General features: G+C 35.7%; 2 protein-coding genes across 3 annotated transcripts; one reads left to right on the forward strand and one right to left on the reverse strand.

Moving 5' to 3' along the window:
• Positions 1-3140: 3140 nt before the first annotated feature.
• Positions 3141-6372, forward strand: LOC104798897 (probable pectinesterase/pectinesterase inhibitor 34). Its single transcript, XM_010521122.1, has 3 exons — positions 3141-4325; positions 4559-4695; positions 5442-6372. The coding sequence occupies exons 1-3, from the start codon at positions 3319-3321 to the stop codon at positions 6140-6142; spliced, it is 1845 nt and encodes a 614-aa protein (XP_010519424.1). The 5' UTR covers positions 3141-3318; the 3' UTR covers positions 6143-6372.
• A 2430-nt stretch (positions 6373-8802) lies between these two features.
• LOC104798898 (calcineurin B-like protein 4) lies at positions 8803-13423 on the reverse strand. Of its 2 annotated transcripts, none has more exons than XM_010521123.2 (9): positions 13247-13423; positions 10485-10617; positions 10278-10386; positions 10107-10166; positions 9913-10021; positions 9739-9791; positions 9555-9635; positions 9369-9481; positions 8803-9088 (listed from the first exon to the last, which is right to left on the reverse strand). In XM_010521123.2, exons 2-9 carry the CDS (start codon positions 10580-10582, stop codon positions 9001-9003), a joined length of 711 nt encoding a protein of 236 aa, XP_010519425.1. In that variant the 5' UTR covers positions 10583-10617; positions 13247-13423; the 3' UTR covers positions 8803-9000. The 2 variants fall into 2 exon arrangements, with proteins under 2 accessions (XP_010519425.1, XP_010519426.1); XM_010521124.2 differs by having other exon boundaries at positions 10278-10360; positions 13247-13420.
• Between the last annotated feature and the right edge of the window lie 1322 nt (positions 13424-14745).

The following is a 14745-nucleotide window of genomic DNA, read 5'->3' on the forward strand; positions in this document are numbered from 1 at the left end:
GCAGTCAAGGAGCGGACATTAAGAAGGTTGTAATGAAAAACTGGCACAAATAGCATTGAAAACAGAGTCCAAGACGCAGAAATAATGACAGTTCCTGACTGTGATATAGGAATAAAAGAACCATCTGGTAAGGTGATGGAGATTTGGGGAATGTCGTTCAATTCAGAGAACAATGTCTGATCGCAACAGACGTGGTTACTGGCTCCTGTGTCGAGTATCCAGGTAGTTGAAGCAAATGAGTTAGATAAAGCAGAGGAAGAAAGAATGGGTTGCAAATGAGAAATACCTGAGGAATTGGGTTGGGCAGCTGCATTGTTTGAATCAGTGAGAGAGGTGCTCAAGCCATTAAGTTGTGCACTAAACTGTGAGATCAGAGAATGAGCTTGTGCAAGGGCATTCATACCAGAATCAGTCGCTGGAAGTGTACTATCAGTGTCAACCATATTGATGCGAGGCTGAGCAACCGTGGATGGAGAAGCAAAATTGTTGCGAGGAGGCCAAGAATTTGACGATGCATATTTATGTCCTTGCGGATATCCGTAGATCTTATAGCAACGATTGACAGTGTGACCAACCAAACCACAATGAGTACACTAAGGACGAGGTTTGGTCTGAGAACGAGCCAGAGAGGATGTCTGAGCATGACGTTGTCTGGGATGAGTCACATGATTCTGAAAAGCTACAGAAACAGAATGAGATGGCCGAATGTTGTGCTGTTTATCTTCTTGAGACACTAGGTTGAATGCCTTGGTGAGATCGAGTAGTGGATCCATCATTAATATCTGACGTCAAGCATGAGTGAAAGACTCATTAAGTTTCATAAGAAATCGTATCACATTCCTTCTGTCATGAATCTCCTGCCAGCATTTCGACGAACCGCAAGAGCATCCTCCACAATTACATACAGGATGGGGCTCGTGATTCTTTAGCTCCTCCCAAAAAGATGTTAACTTCATAAAGTAAGCATTCAGATCCAAGGCTCCTTGATGTAGGTTGTCGATCTTCACTTGAATGTTGTAAATCTTGGAGATGTTCTTTTGTTTGAAACGATTCTCCAAGTGTACCCAAACATCTCGAGCATTGTCCAAATAGACAATGAGAGTCGAAATATCCGACGAGACTGCATTATCCAGCCAAGTACAGACAAGGTCATCACAACGCGACCAAGGGCCAGAGTCTGCGTGATCAGAGGATGGTTTTGGGATAGAACCGTCGATGAAGCACAATTTATTCTTGACATTGAGGGCTTTGGAGATGGAACGAGACCAAACATAATAGTTTGATTCTCCGATCAATTTGTCAGAAATAAGTGAGACATTGGATGTGTCTGCAGCGTGTAAATGAAGCGGGTTTGAATAGGGATCAAAAGAGGAGATTTGCACAAAAGAACCCGAAGAGGGTGGTGACTCAGGAGAATCCATCTGTGAAGAGACGTTGGTGTTTGAAGAAGAAGACATGAAAAAGATATTAGGCGAATAATGGCAGCCAGAGTAAGATTTTCTCTGATACCATGTTAACCTTAGAATGAGAAGGTTGTAGAAAGCTTTTCGTATCTTATTGATCAGCCACAAACAGGAAAATATATACAAGAGAAACGAAAACTGTAGTTCCTATATCTCAGGAAGAGATAAATATGCATCATAACAAATAGATATATGCTAAGATTGATATCAATGAGATATCAATATCTAATAAAATCAGAATTGAATAATATATATATATAGGCATATATTGGATATATTAATTTTGAATATTGATATTTAGTATAATCCTCAAATGCAAACCATTTAGCATTCGAATATATAGTTCAATAGATTTTTGTGGGAAATCAGGCTCAAATAACATAAAATGTATGTTAGATTTCATTTTCACTTAAAAAAAAGAGAGTTGAAATACGTATATAATTTCTGGCTAATTATACCGTGAGTGTATTCCCAAATGTTGCATGCATGCATGCATGCATACTTATGACTTGCTTCCAAGTAAATGAAAGGTTCACGAAAATACGAATCCCCCGTTAACATGATGATCAAAGCTACAATATTCAAATATTTCTGTAAAAATGAAAAAATTTATATAATCTATCAAATCTATCGAGATTGCGAAATAAACACCACACAAATCAATTCAAGACAAAATCTAGTAAATCGGTTCCATACTTTCGCAATATTATAATAAGACAAAAATGGTAAATTGATAATGATAGGCTGACAGGCCTAATTATATTTTGTAATTGTATATGTGAATCTAATTTTAATGAAGTCGTTTTTTACATATTAATGGACATATGTATAATATCTTTTTAAAATAAATACGACTGTATATAATTAATTGCTCGGAAACATGAAACTATCAGACTGCTAGTTATATATTTATCATAATTTCACTGTAACTTAACTGTTATTTCATCTTCTTTTATTTCATAATTTTGTAAATAAAATTAAACAATATTGACGTTTGAGTGAATTTATTTCAGCATACAATAGTATGAATTTTCATTGTTTATACATAATATTTACAGAACACCTACGCATACCTATATTAAATTCTCTACCATTTGAGAAAATTTTAAAATGATTTTGAAACAATGTTAAAAATATTTTTATTCCATAAATTTCTTATAAAATGAGGCGGTGTACAAATATTTTGAAAACTTATCTAAATTCTTCAAAAAAACCATATAAATAAGCGATTTAGCTGCAATAAATTAAAAAGTGAATCTTAACTAATCTAATAAAATACAAAGGAAAAATCACAAAATTTTATTTAGCAAACTATAAATTAAAACAGAGAGAGAGAGAGAGAGAGAGAGAGAGAGAGAGAGAGAGAGAGGGAGACAAGGAGAACCACGAGTTAAAACTTTAGGTAGTTTCAATATAATTTCTGAGGGACATTTAAACCAATGGGCACTGTCTTTGCGGATGCCAGCTCATTCCCTTTGACTCACACACAGAGATATTGCCACACATTTACATTTTGCATTTTTTATTTTCCTACTAATTAAATATTATATCAATTTATTATTTATTTCAAATCAACTTATTGTGTTTGATCGATTTCTAACTAACAGAATTTCATCGCGGAAGAAATTTGTGGTCTGAAGATTAATACGACTCTTTTTGAGTGAGTCCATAACTCGTGTGCCCACTGCCCACAATTACACTCCCACTATGTTCTTATAAATCCCCGCACTCTCCACTCTCCCTCATACACATTTACATATACATACACACAAACATATGTATATATGTCTGAAATGTAAAAAAACTTTGTGAGAAAGAGAGAATTCTTTTCTTAATATTATCAAAATCAAGAACAATGGGCAACGTAAGGCTCGAATCATCCGGAGCAACAGGTTCGGACTCCACCGCATTTCCGAACCACCCACACGCTGCCACGTCAACACCGCCGGAAGCTGGTCGGAGAAGAAGCAGCAACCGCAAGAGGAAGGTTAAAGTGCTGCCGTACGTCGCAGTAGCGGCCGTAGCTCTGATGCTATTTGCTGGGCTCTTCGCGGGCGTACGGGCCCGGGTCGAACCGGGTCAACCCGGTGTGGGTCTGGTCCGGAAACCGAGTCAGGCGATATCCAGGGCGTGCGGGCTGACCCGGTACACGAGTTTTTGCATGGACTCGATGATGGAGTTCCCGGGAACTGAGACGGCGTCGTCGCCACAAGATCTGGTCCACGTGGCGGTGAACATGACCCTCCACCACTTTTCCCGCGCTTTCTACTCCTCTGCAGCCATCTCCTCCCTCCACATGCCGCCACGTGTCAGGTCCGCGTACGATGCCTGTCTCGAGCTACTTGACGACTCCGTCGACGCCCTCTCTCGAGCCCTCTCCTCCGTCGCCACATCTGCCACCGGCGGAGGATCTCCAGAGAGGACGCAGGACGTAGTGACGTGGCTTAGCGCCGCGCTCACGAACCACGACACCTGTGCGGAAGGGTTCGACTCCGTTGACGGTGGCGGAGTGAAGGAACAGATGACAGCGGAGCTGAAGAATCTATCACAGCTGGTGAGCAACTGCCTCGCGATCTTCTCCAAGAGTGGCGGAGGAGACGATTTCTCCGGCGTGCCTATTCAGAACAGGAGGAGGCTGTTGGGTGGGGGAGATTCTCCCCGCGAGATACCAGGGGGAGAGAAATTCCCGAGATGGATGGGTAGGAGAGAGCGCGAGTTATTGGAGATGCCCATCTCGCAGATACGGGCCGATATTATCGTATCGCCGGACGGGAACGGCACCTGCAAGACGATCGCCGAAGCGATCAAGAAAGCTCCCGAGCGCAGCACTCGCCGTACTATCATCTACGTCAAGGCCGGAAGGTAAAATTACCCTTTTACCCCTAATAATTTCAATCTCATTTCAATTTATAATTTTCTAATGATTCCATCGCAGTCAGTATAATAAGTTTTGAATTATTGTAAGAGAGAGGAAGGAACCTCTATGTCTCTGTGGCAAGGGTACCATATGGACCCACTTTAACCGTAGAATATATTCAGAATTTCAGTATAATGATGTATTTCGTCATTTTTATACGTATGGGGTTCTGATAAAGGTACGAAGAGAACAATCTCAAGGTGGGGAGGAAGAAGATAAACTTGATGTTCATCGGCGACGGAAAGGACAAAACGATCGTTTCGGGAGGGAAGAGCATTTTCGACAACATCACCACTTTCCATACGGCGTCGTTTGGTAAGGAACCTATTTTTTTTTTTCAGCTATTTTCAAAAAAATAATTACATTAATCATTAAAAGTAAATATAGTAAGCGTAATAGTTATTAAAAAAAAAGAAAGTTAAAGAAGAAAAGTGGATTCTTCTCACATTCCATGCCACCAACATCACATGCATCTTGTTGTTACGTTTCAAAATTCATTTAATTTCAACATTAAAAAAAATTACAGCGATTTCCTAAATTGTGTACGTACAAATTCCAATTAAATCTATGGGGAGCGTGACTGAATCATATGGTTGGAACCTGGAATGTAGGTCATACATAAATTAATTATGGTAACATGGATGCATGCATGTATCAATATTATGGTCAGTATATATACATATAATAAAGTTGGAGGTGGGGTTTCACGCGGATTGGCATCATTACCAGAGTTATCTTTGTCGAGGCCACTAGCTACAGTCCAATACAAGAAAACAATACAAAACAAAATGATTCTATCTGTCGATAGATACACAGTCATTTGGATATTATGATAAATTTTGTACTTTTGTATTTGTGAATCTTGTGCTGATTTCGATTCTCTCCTTTTTGTTCAATAAGGTAAAAAAGGGTCCTAATTTTTATAATTTAACACGTCATACCTTATCTAGAAACTGTTCTTTACCCGATACACCGATTTGTCCTAAAGCATTCTAGCTTTTCATGTTATGTAAAATCTTAATTTTATTTTTATTATCTGAATGTATTTATTTATGACTCAGCGGCGACCGGGTCTGGGTTCATCGCAAGGGACATGACATTCGTGAACTGGGCGGGACCAGGGAAGCATCAAGCGGTCGCCCTCCGTGTCGGGGCGGACCATGCGGTGATATTCCGATGCAATATCATCGGTTACCAAGACACTCTCTACGTCCACTCCAACCGTCAGTTCTACCGCGAGTGCGATATATACGGTACGGTGGATTTCATATTCGGTAACGCGGCAGTGGTACTACAAAACTGCAGCATATACGCGCGTAAGCCAATGGATCTCCAGAAGAACACGATCACGGCGCAGAACAGGAAGGACCCGAACCAGAACACGGGAATGTCGATACACGCGTCTAGGGTTTTGGCCACGCCTGATCTCGCGGCCATGAACGGAAGTGTCCAAACGTATCTAGGACGACCATGGAAACTATACTCTAGAACTGTGTATATGTTGTCGTATATAGGTGATCACGTACATCCAAGAGGCTGGCTCGAGTGGAACACGTCGGCGTTTGCTCTCGACACGCTGTACTACGGGGAGTATATGAACCACGGGCCAGGGTCTGGGATAGAGAAGAGGGTGAAATGGCCGGGGTTTAGGGTTATAAATTCGACCGAGGAGGCGAGCAGGTTCACGGTGGCTCAATTCATATATGGATCTTCATGGTTGCCGTCGACGGGGGTGTCGTTCTTGGCTGGACTCAACGTCTAGAGATATGGCGTTTTGTATTATTATTTCATTCTTAACCCATATATATATATATACACATAAATGTCTGTATGTATACAATATGTATTCTGTGCCCTTTTCAACTTCATATTTGAGAGATGTGTTCGATAATGGTTGTAAAATGTGACTGTGGTCTTTGTTGTGTGATTATGGGCGAAAATAGGGGGATTAAATTCGACGTGAATATGTGATTAATAAAAGAGAAATCAACATATAACTACTATGCCATTTGTAAATAATCAAAGATGATTTAGATTGTATGATATTATTAATCTGTTAAGTGGAAGTTAGTTAGGAGGTTTATGGTTGATTTATTAATATATTGGCAGTAAGTATTGTTTTTTATTTTAATTTTGTGGGAATATGAATGTTAAGAAGGTCTATTGCATTTTAAAAAAAAAAAGAATTGGAAGATGGGTTTCTCTTTCCACCGACAACACCGGTGGGACCCACAGACCTCTTGATTTGTGACTTCTGTCTAACCAAGGCCCAAATATGCACACTTGTTCCATGTTCCAATTAATGAATTTTAAAAAACAAGAATAACGTAAAAGAATCATTGCATCGACGATCCGGTTTTATAACAATCGAGAATATAAATATGATGGTACAGTTTCGCAATCCCCTGCATGTGAAAATCTAACAAACATATCATGTGTTATTAATCAACAATATATCTACCGTTTTCCGGGAAATTTTCGATATCGTTTTATCAAATCACTGTTACGAATCAAAACCCTCGTTGTTTTTTAAACCGGTCAATGATAGAAAAGGCGTGGGCATCATTATCCAACCCCAAGAAAACCTCGGATTGTCATTCTTGGCAAGAACCAACAATTACAGTTATCCAATTCGCTGAAAATATTTTGCTGAAAGATGCTTGTCTGGTTCAAACAATTACGAGGAGAAACGATCCTTTCCATTTCGGACCACCCTAACTAGTGGTTAACTAGTGGTAAGAGGATATACAAAATATATTGTTATTCCGAATTCAAATCTAAACGTGAAAAGAGACATTCATCCAGATTTCTGCGGTTCTCTCGAAAATGTAGTTGGATTAAAGTTGCGGCTAATTTTCGGATTATAAAAAAAATTTAAAAAAACTTTCCATTTCCATAGACGATGAGATTAAAAATCGATATAACGATGCTAAATTGTATTCTATCATTGCAAGAATTCCGGCCATGGCAAGTTAATCCGTACTATTTTTTATATTATTATTCCACTAGTATAGTGGTATATATTGTGAACTACTAAACTCTACTTGAATACTGGTTCTTTCTACAAATTTGATTTACTTTATCTTCCAATATAATTGATACTATTTATTAAACAATACACAATAATTACATTACACAAAAAAAACAAAAAAACATGTTAATTCAAAAATTAATTTATATTTCAAACGAATCTTCTTTTGAGTATCCATGGTAAAGAAATTCCTTTTTGCAATCCAATGTTTTGTTTCTCTACAACAAAATTATATAAAAGAACAAAGAGGATTTTTTCCAACACTAGTAATCTGAACAAAACACAATTTGGTAATAGTATAACCAAAATAAATATCAATATCATTATTAATTATTATTAATAAACAACATAGACAATTAGACATCGTTCTCAATGCTCATCATCCTAAACAAAATAAATATAATTATTAACTATTCATATTTTTATTTTAAAACTAAAAAAATACAAACATACCGTTCCATATTTCCAAACCGAACTAAACCATTTTCGAAGCCTTCGATAATCTAAGTTTTGTACCATTCGATTTTTTTTATATAGCACCGGACAAATCAAAATCTAGTTAATCGATTATTGGTACGGTTCGAAACTAAATTCCCAAACCGAACTACCCACCTCCCACCAATGATTGTATACGATTAATTAATTATGATTGATTTTTCCGCTAATTTTGTTAGAGAGTAGATGTTGGAATTTTTAGAGTAAATGAATGAGAATCTCTCAAAAGGATTCATGTTTCACGTGTATTACGAGTATGGTGGAGGAGTTAAATTCTTGTAAAAGACGTATCATGAATTGGCTAAGTTGTTAAGGATTTGTCGGAAAAGTTTACGTTCGGTTTTGAATGTGAAAGGTGATCTCAGAAAAAATGGAAGGGCAGCTCGAAAACATGGGAGGACAGCCTGTTTTTTCTGATGAATAAAGCCCAGAAATAAATGGGCGATAGCTCAAAAAAATGGGAGAGAAGCCCTTTTTTTCTGAGCAGTTCGGAAATAACGAAAAATCGCGACCGTTCGAAAAAAACTTCTGATTTCTTCACCCCTTTCGACATTTGGAGTGTTTATAAACATCCCTCATCCTAACATGAAATAGAACAGATCTAATTCGTTTTTTGAGATATTTGAGAGCACTTTTGTGATTGTTCTTGCAAAACACTCACAAAAGCTTTTTGTTCATCTTCTTCTTGCGATTTCTTGTGTTTGTGTTCTTAGTAGAGCAAACTAAGATCACTTCTCTCTTCATTGTATCTCAAAAACGTATTCCAGGAAGTCATTTGCTCGTATAGGACGGAATAACGTTTTTAGGAAAGTGTATCACGTCTTGAAGAATTATCCGGTTCCCGATTTACTTTTCTTATTCATTTTATATCCCAGATTTCTAACCGTAGATCGGTAAAACCATTAAACAGATCCGTTTAAATTATGATAATAATCATAATCACAATCACAAACAAAATCTATTTGTTTACTAAGAAGAGAAACATGATATGTACAGATTCACAGTATACATATTCCAAAATTGGCCTTCTTTGCTTCGCATTATTTATCGTTTCAATATAGTCGGCCAGGCTTTTATTTGCGCTTTTATATATGTTATGTGGTGTGCACCAGGCTGCCATGCTCCTCCAAGTCCTCCACTTCTGGCGACATTACGAAGCTTGGAAATGCCACTGTTATATCCCTGCAACAGCACGATATGGTTGAATCCTAATTTCTCTATTAACATTAAACAAAATTAGTTTTTAATTGATTATTTATAAATTTTAGGTAATCGAATACACATATATACACACACACACTGAATAACAAAAAAAAAAGAAAAAAATCTGAAATATGGCAAAGATTTTCGAGTAAAATTTATCAAATAATATTTTGTTTCGGGTATAAAATCCGGTTTAGACAAAACCGAATCTTATGTTATGGAAATTCCTATAGATTAGGAAGGTGGGAAAGAAGCTTACTTGAGATATGGCAAAGTCATGTTCTTGATGAGCGATGGGTTCTTTGACACAAATTCCTTCCACTCTTCCAGATCAATTTTCCCATCATTTTTTCGGTCCGCCTCAGTAAAGGTCTGTAACCAATATTCAAATTTTGATAAAATAATTCAAAGAAAATAGATGAAATGGCGCGTTAATTTCCGTTACCTTATGGACGATTATTTCGATTACATCTTCCGACAGGACCAAGTCAGATTCGTGAAGAAGCGCCAAGACCATTTCTTTCAACTATTTCAGGGCGTAAGATAACAATCATAAGTTTGGGGTGAAAAGTGTAAATATTTGTAACATACGGGTGGTAAACAAAATATGTAACGCAGCGTGGGCTCACTTCTTCCCGTTCGATGAAACCCGTTTGCCTGAGATCGTACAACTTGAACGCGACTGAAAAATTCACTTATTGGTTAAGTAATCATTAAAAATATAAACATAAATATTTAGGATCCATAAAACTTGCATTTGATTTCGAATAATAATAATAACCATTATATGAAAAGAAACTTACATTTGAGTTTTTCGTCGATGGATGCGTTCGGATGAAAAACGCCAAGTGATCGGACAAATTCCCCAAACTCGATTACTCCATTACGCTTAACATCGAATAAATCGAATATCTGTAGATGTAAAGCCTCTTTTTTACTTGTATATACATAAAATTCGTTCAATATCTCTCTCTATATATAAAAAAAATGTGCATACCCGATCGGCAAAGAGGTTTCTTCGGTCTTTATTTCGAAACAGAGCGAGTTGGAATTCCTCCTGCCATGGCATGGAACCGAACAAATGTAGTTGTCTATTAATGAATCAACGACTACAAACAGAGTTGATTACAATATCAAAATCAAACGAATATATATATATATATATAACCTTATGAATGAGTCCATCGTCAATGATGGAGCTGCTAAGTTTCTTGAAGAGCTCGTATAATGCTTCCACTTCGCTAACTGTGACTGTTAACACACACAAAAAAAACATTCTAAACACAGATTATCGATGTGTGTATATATTATGCAAAACGGCATGGGTCGAGTATTTTATAAAATGGACCGTAAGTTGTCAATATAATAAACCGACAGGGGGTTTCGGCGGCAAGGACGGTGGGATCTTCGTAGCCGGGCGGTCGCCGTCCTCTTACACTTTTTGCGGAGACAGAGCAACCCATCAAGGCACATAGAAACCTCATCGGTATGTAGTTTCTGGATTCACTCTGCAATTAATGAACTATAACTCGGTTAAGATTTAACCACGGGGGGGATGATTTTTTTATTTTATTTTATAATAGAAATCCCATTATGTTCGTTTTCGCAGCTCTACAAAAGTCCAAGGATAAACAAATCGAAACATGGGTGACGGATACATTAGGGTTTTGACAAAGAAAATACGTTAATTTTTTTTTCGATAATCCAGAAGCTTTGGTCCGACTACATCTCTCAGAGAACCGAAAAACCCAAGTGAATATCCCTCCCCACGTTTGGGTTTGAACTCAGGATGAGAGCATGATTTGCATGTTCTCTCACCTACCCAAATTTGAATTAAAATACATTAATTATTTCGTGTATACCAAACATATAATATGTATATATATATATATATATATAATAACATTAATGTTGTTTTCTAGACAGCTAAAATTTCAGCTCTCTCCAGATCCTTCAAACTAAAAGCAAGAATATGCCAAAAAAAAAATCAAATAAAATAGAATATTCGTCGTTTTCTCTATGGCTGTTTTGCGGTCTCACGCTTCTCAACATGGAAATATGAAACACTAATTTATAGAAAACAAAATTAAATTAATCTTAAATAATAAATAATGATGAAAGATGATGGTGATGATGCAGGGGTCGGAGTAACGAGACAAATGACAAGGTTTACCTGCCCTCTTGTTACGTACGGCCGTTTATATCAGAACAAGAGAGAGTTTTCTGATTATCATTAATTAATCAAATAAGTAACAAGATAACTTATCACAAACTCAATTGACCTAACTACATGTATTGATCAGCATATATGTACGAAAATATAAAATTTTACCCTTTTATGTAAATAAATTACTCTAAATAATAAAAGATATATTTCATAACCACAAATTTTATAAGTTATGGACGTATATTCATGATATTGTTTTGTGTTATTTATTAAAATAAACTCTTTTATATATAAGTTACTTTATATGATCGAACACCGTGACACTTGTAAATAATTACGAATTTAAATTGATTCCGGTAATTGTATGAGCTAGAAAGACACAACAAATGATTAACACACACACACATATTAAAACTATTATCTCAATAAAAAAAAATATAAATTATCCTTCTGAAGAGAAACCGAGAACACATTTTTGGACAAACAAGTTATCGACGAACTTTCTGGAGTCATAGATTTTGAAAAAATGGATATATTTATTTTCAATAAATCCCATTTAAACGATTAAGCATTTAGACAATAACGCAATGTCATTCTTTATTTATGGGACACGAGAGACACGAGATTTTCTTCCATGATTGCGGAGAAGACAAAAGACATATAAAGGAAGAAAAAGAAATAAAAGTAACTTTATTCTTTAACTCACTGTAATTAAACAGTCTTTGCAATGTCAAATAAATCCGATCAAATATCTTATAATCATCATATATATCTTTATATTTGTAAAAGTTCCTTTTACACTAATATATTCTTTCTACATTGAATTGTGAAACTGTTGTTAAAAAAAGGACATTCGGTGACGTGTATAAATCAAATAATTCAAAATTCTACATATAGACATAATAAAATTCTAATTTTAATAAAACATTTCAAACTTTCTAAATTCAATGAAACTCTCTTAAATCTATTATACCGACGATAAAAAAAAAATTCTTTATCATAACAGGAATTCCATTTAAAAAATTTCTATAAAAAAGAGATCATATTCGTCGGTCACAATTCAAAAACAAAACAATCACCAACTAATCTGTGCTATATTTTTTTTAGCACGTGTAATCCAAAACAAGGGATTTTTAGAAAATAATGAAACTTTGAGGTTAAAATGCTTAATCCACCAAAGTTATGGGATCTAGGAGCAGATCTTGTCATTTATGTCGGTCAACATGTATTTATTTAATTAAAATATAAAATATTATCTATTTGTAGCTCGACGTCAAGACATGTTATATATAAATACAAGTAATGAATGCAAACAACTTGCAGGTTTTGACTTGTATTTTATTATTATTATTATTATTATTATTTATTATTATTGAAGAATCGATTGCACGTTGGTCCAAAAATAAAGGGCTGAGACACTTGGCTTCGGTAGATACGCGTCTTCATTTATGGCAGCCACCTAATACTGTGGTAAGATATTTAAGTGTATTAACAAAATTGATGATGAAATTCCATGTGGATAATAAAGTTTTCGGTTTACACAGGGAGTTTAGTTTTCCTGTTAAACCACATAGTCGGTTTAACTTAACCGGATCAAACCAAGCTATACCAAACCTTTAACTTAAGCGGGTTCGATTCGGTTTGGATCTGGTATATGGAACCGAACTGAACCGGATTGGATCATCTCAGGAGGTTGAGCTAAACCTCGATAAACCATTTCTGAAATGTGAATGAATACTTTTTTTAGCGTGTTTTTATATCTCGAATTGTTATATTTAAAAGGAAATAATTTAAATCCGAACCAAAAAAAAGGGGGAGAAGAAGAGCCATCGGGGGTGATCTGATAAGTTTCTATTTTCCTTGAAAATTTCTAGGAACCAAACAGACAAGACAGCTGCATTTTCCCAGGAAAAAATTCGCAGAACCATCGGAAAATCTAAAACGGAAAGGTAATGGGATCGAAAACTCACCGCGATTGTCAATCTCTGATCGAAAACGATGCCTTCTTCTTCTTCTATCTGTCTCTGTCGGGATATTGAAGATTTTCTGAGGAAAGTAAAAGAAAATTTTCCGAGACGACCAAGGGCAAAATCTTGGTTTATGTGTATATATAGAGATGTCTTTCTGGGCGGCCAAATAGCCCATCTTTTGTCCCCGCGTGACGGGATTTCAATTTTTTTTTTCTTTCTTTCTTTCTTTTTTGAAAAAACAAATTTCTAATATAATAAAGGCAAAATGATATTTTCCTACACCAATTTAGTAAAATGTGATCTTTTCCTACACGAATTTTTAATTTGACAAAAACCTACACTATATTATCAGATGTCCCAAATCTATACACGAATTACCCAATTTTACTGCAATTTACTAACCAATCCGAAACGGTGTTAAAATGTCCGTTAATTGATGACGTGGAAGGCCACGTGGCGGCTGACGTGAAAGGCCATGTGGAAAATTTTGTCACGTCAGCACGCCACGTCAGATTTAAAAAAAAATAAAAAAAATAAAAAAAATTCAAAAAAATTCAAAAAAAATTCAAAAATTCAAAAAAATTCAAAAAAATTAAAATCGAAAATAAAAAAATAAAATAAAAAAAATAAAAATACATATATATACATATATATATACATAAAAATATATATAAATACATATACATATATACATGTATATATATATAAACATATGCAATACATATATATATATATATATATATATTGTATATATGCATATATATACATACATACATATATGTATGTATACATATAAAATATAAAAAAATACATGTACATACATATATCTATACGTGTATATGCATATATATTCATATCTATATACAAATACAAATATAAACATATATACTCCTATGTATTAATATATCTATATATACATACAAAATAAAAAATATACACATATATATACATGCATCTATACAAATATATATATAAGGGTTCGCTATTCACCTATCATCGACAATCTACTCGAACACCTAGAGGTCTAAGTCCAAATCGCTAAGCAGTCTCTAAGCAGCTATCACAATCATCTCATCATCGACCAATCTCAACTCAAAACGGTTTATGAAATGCATATGCTCCTACATGCTCTAGACCTATATGTACCAAATTGTTGGGATTCCTGGGATCTCATGAGCGAATCTAATTCCTAAGAGATCGATTCTAGGGTTGTGCAGCGGAAGTAAAACAAAAATTTAATAAACCCTAGAACCATGCTGCTATTGAAACGTAGAAACGTTAGAACGCTTACCTCAATCGATCCGGGGCCTGTATCAATCGAAGAACACGTCTGATCACGAAAGGCGATCCAAAAAGCTCAACAAGTTCTAAGTCTCGTTTTCTCGAAGTGTACAAACCGAATAGAGATTCGAGTCCTAGCAGAAAAGTTCCAATCGTTGGAATTCATCCCGTGGTGTGGATACGTGTAGAGGGCGAGGTATTCTTCCTGCCTTTCGTGA

Source organism: Tarenaya hassleriana, unplaced genomic scaffold (assembly GCF_000463585.1).
Source record: "Tarenaya hassleriana unplaced genomic scaffold, ASM46358v1 Cleome6, whole genome shotgun sequence".
NCBI lineage: Eukaryota > Viridiplantae > Streptophyta > Magnoliopsida > Brassicales > Cleomaceae > Tarenaya > Tarenaya hassleriana.

Excerpts from the sequence above, each read along its gene's own strand:
- LOC104798898 (XM_010521123.2), bottom strand. The coding sequence starts at position 10,582 with ATGTGCCTTGATGGGTTGCTCTGTCTCCGCAAAAAGTGTAAGAGGACG. Across the intron at positions 10,167-10,277 it reads ACGATGGACTCATTCATAAG|GAGGAATTCCAACTCGCTCT; the intron begins GTTATATATATA and ends ATGCCATGGCAG. Across the intron at positions 10,022-10,106 it reads GAAACCTCTTTGCCGATCGG|ATATTCGATTTATTCGATGT; the intron begins GTATGCACATTT and ends TTACATCTACAG.
- LOC104798897 (XM_010521122.1), top strand. The coding sequence starts at position 3,319 with ATGGGCAACGTAAGGCTCGAATCATCCGGAGCAACAGGTTCGGACTCC. Across the intron at positions 4,326-4,558 it reads ATCTACGTCAAGGCCGGAAG|GTACGAAGAGAACAATCTCA; the intron begins GTAAAATTACCC and ends GTTCTGATAAAG. Across the intron at positions 4,696-5,441 it reads TTTCCATACGGCGTCGTTTG|CGGCGACCGGGTCTGGGTTC; the intron begins GTAAGGAACCTA and ends TTTATGACTCAG.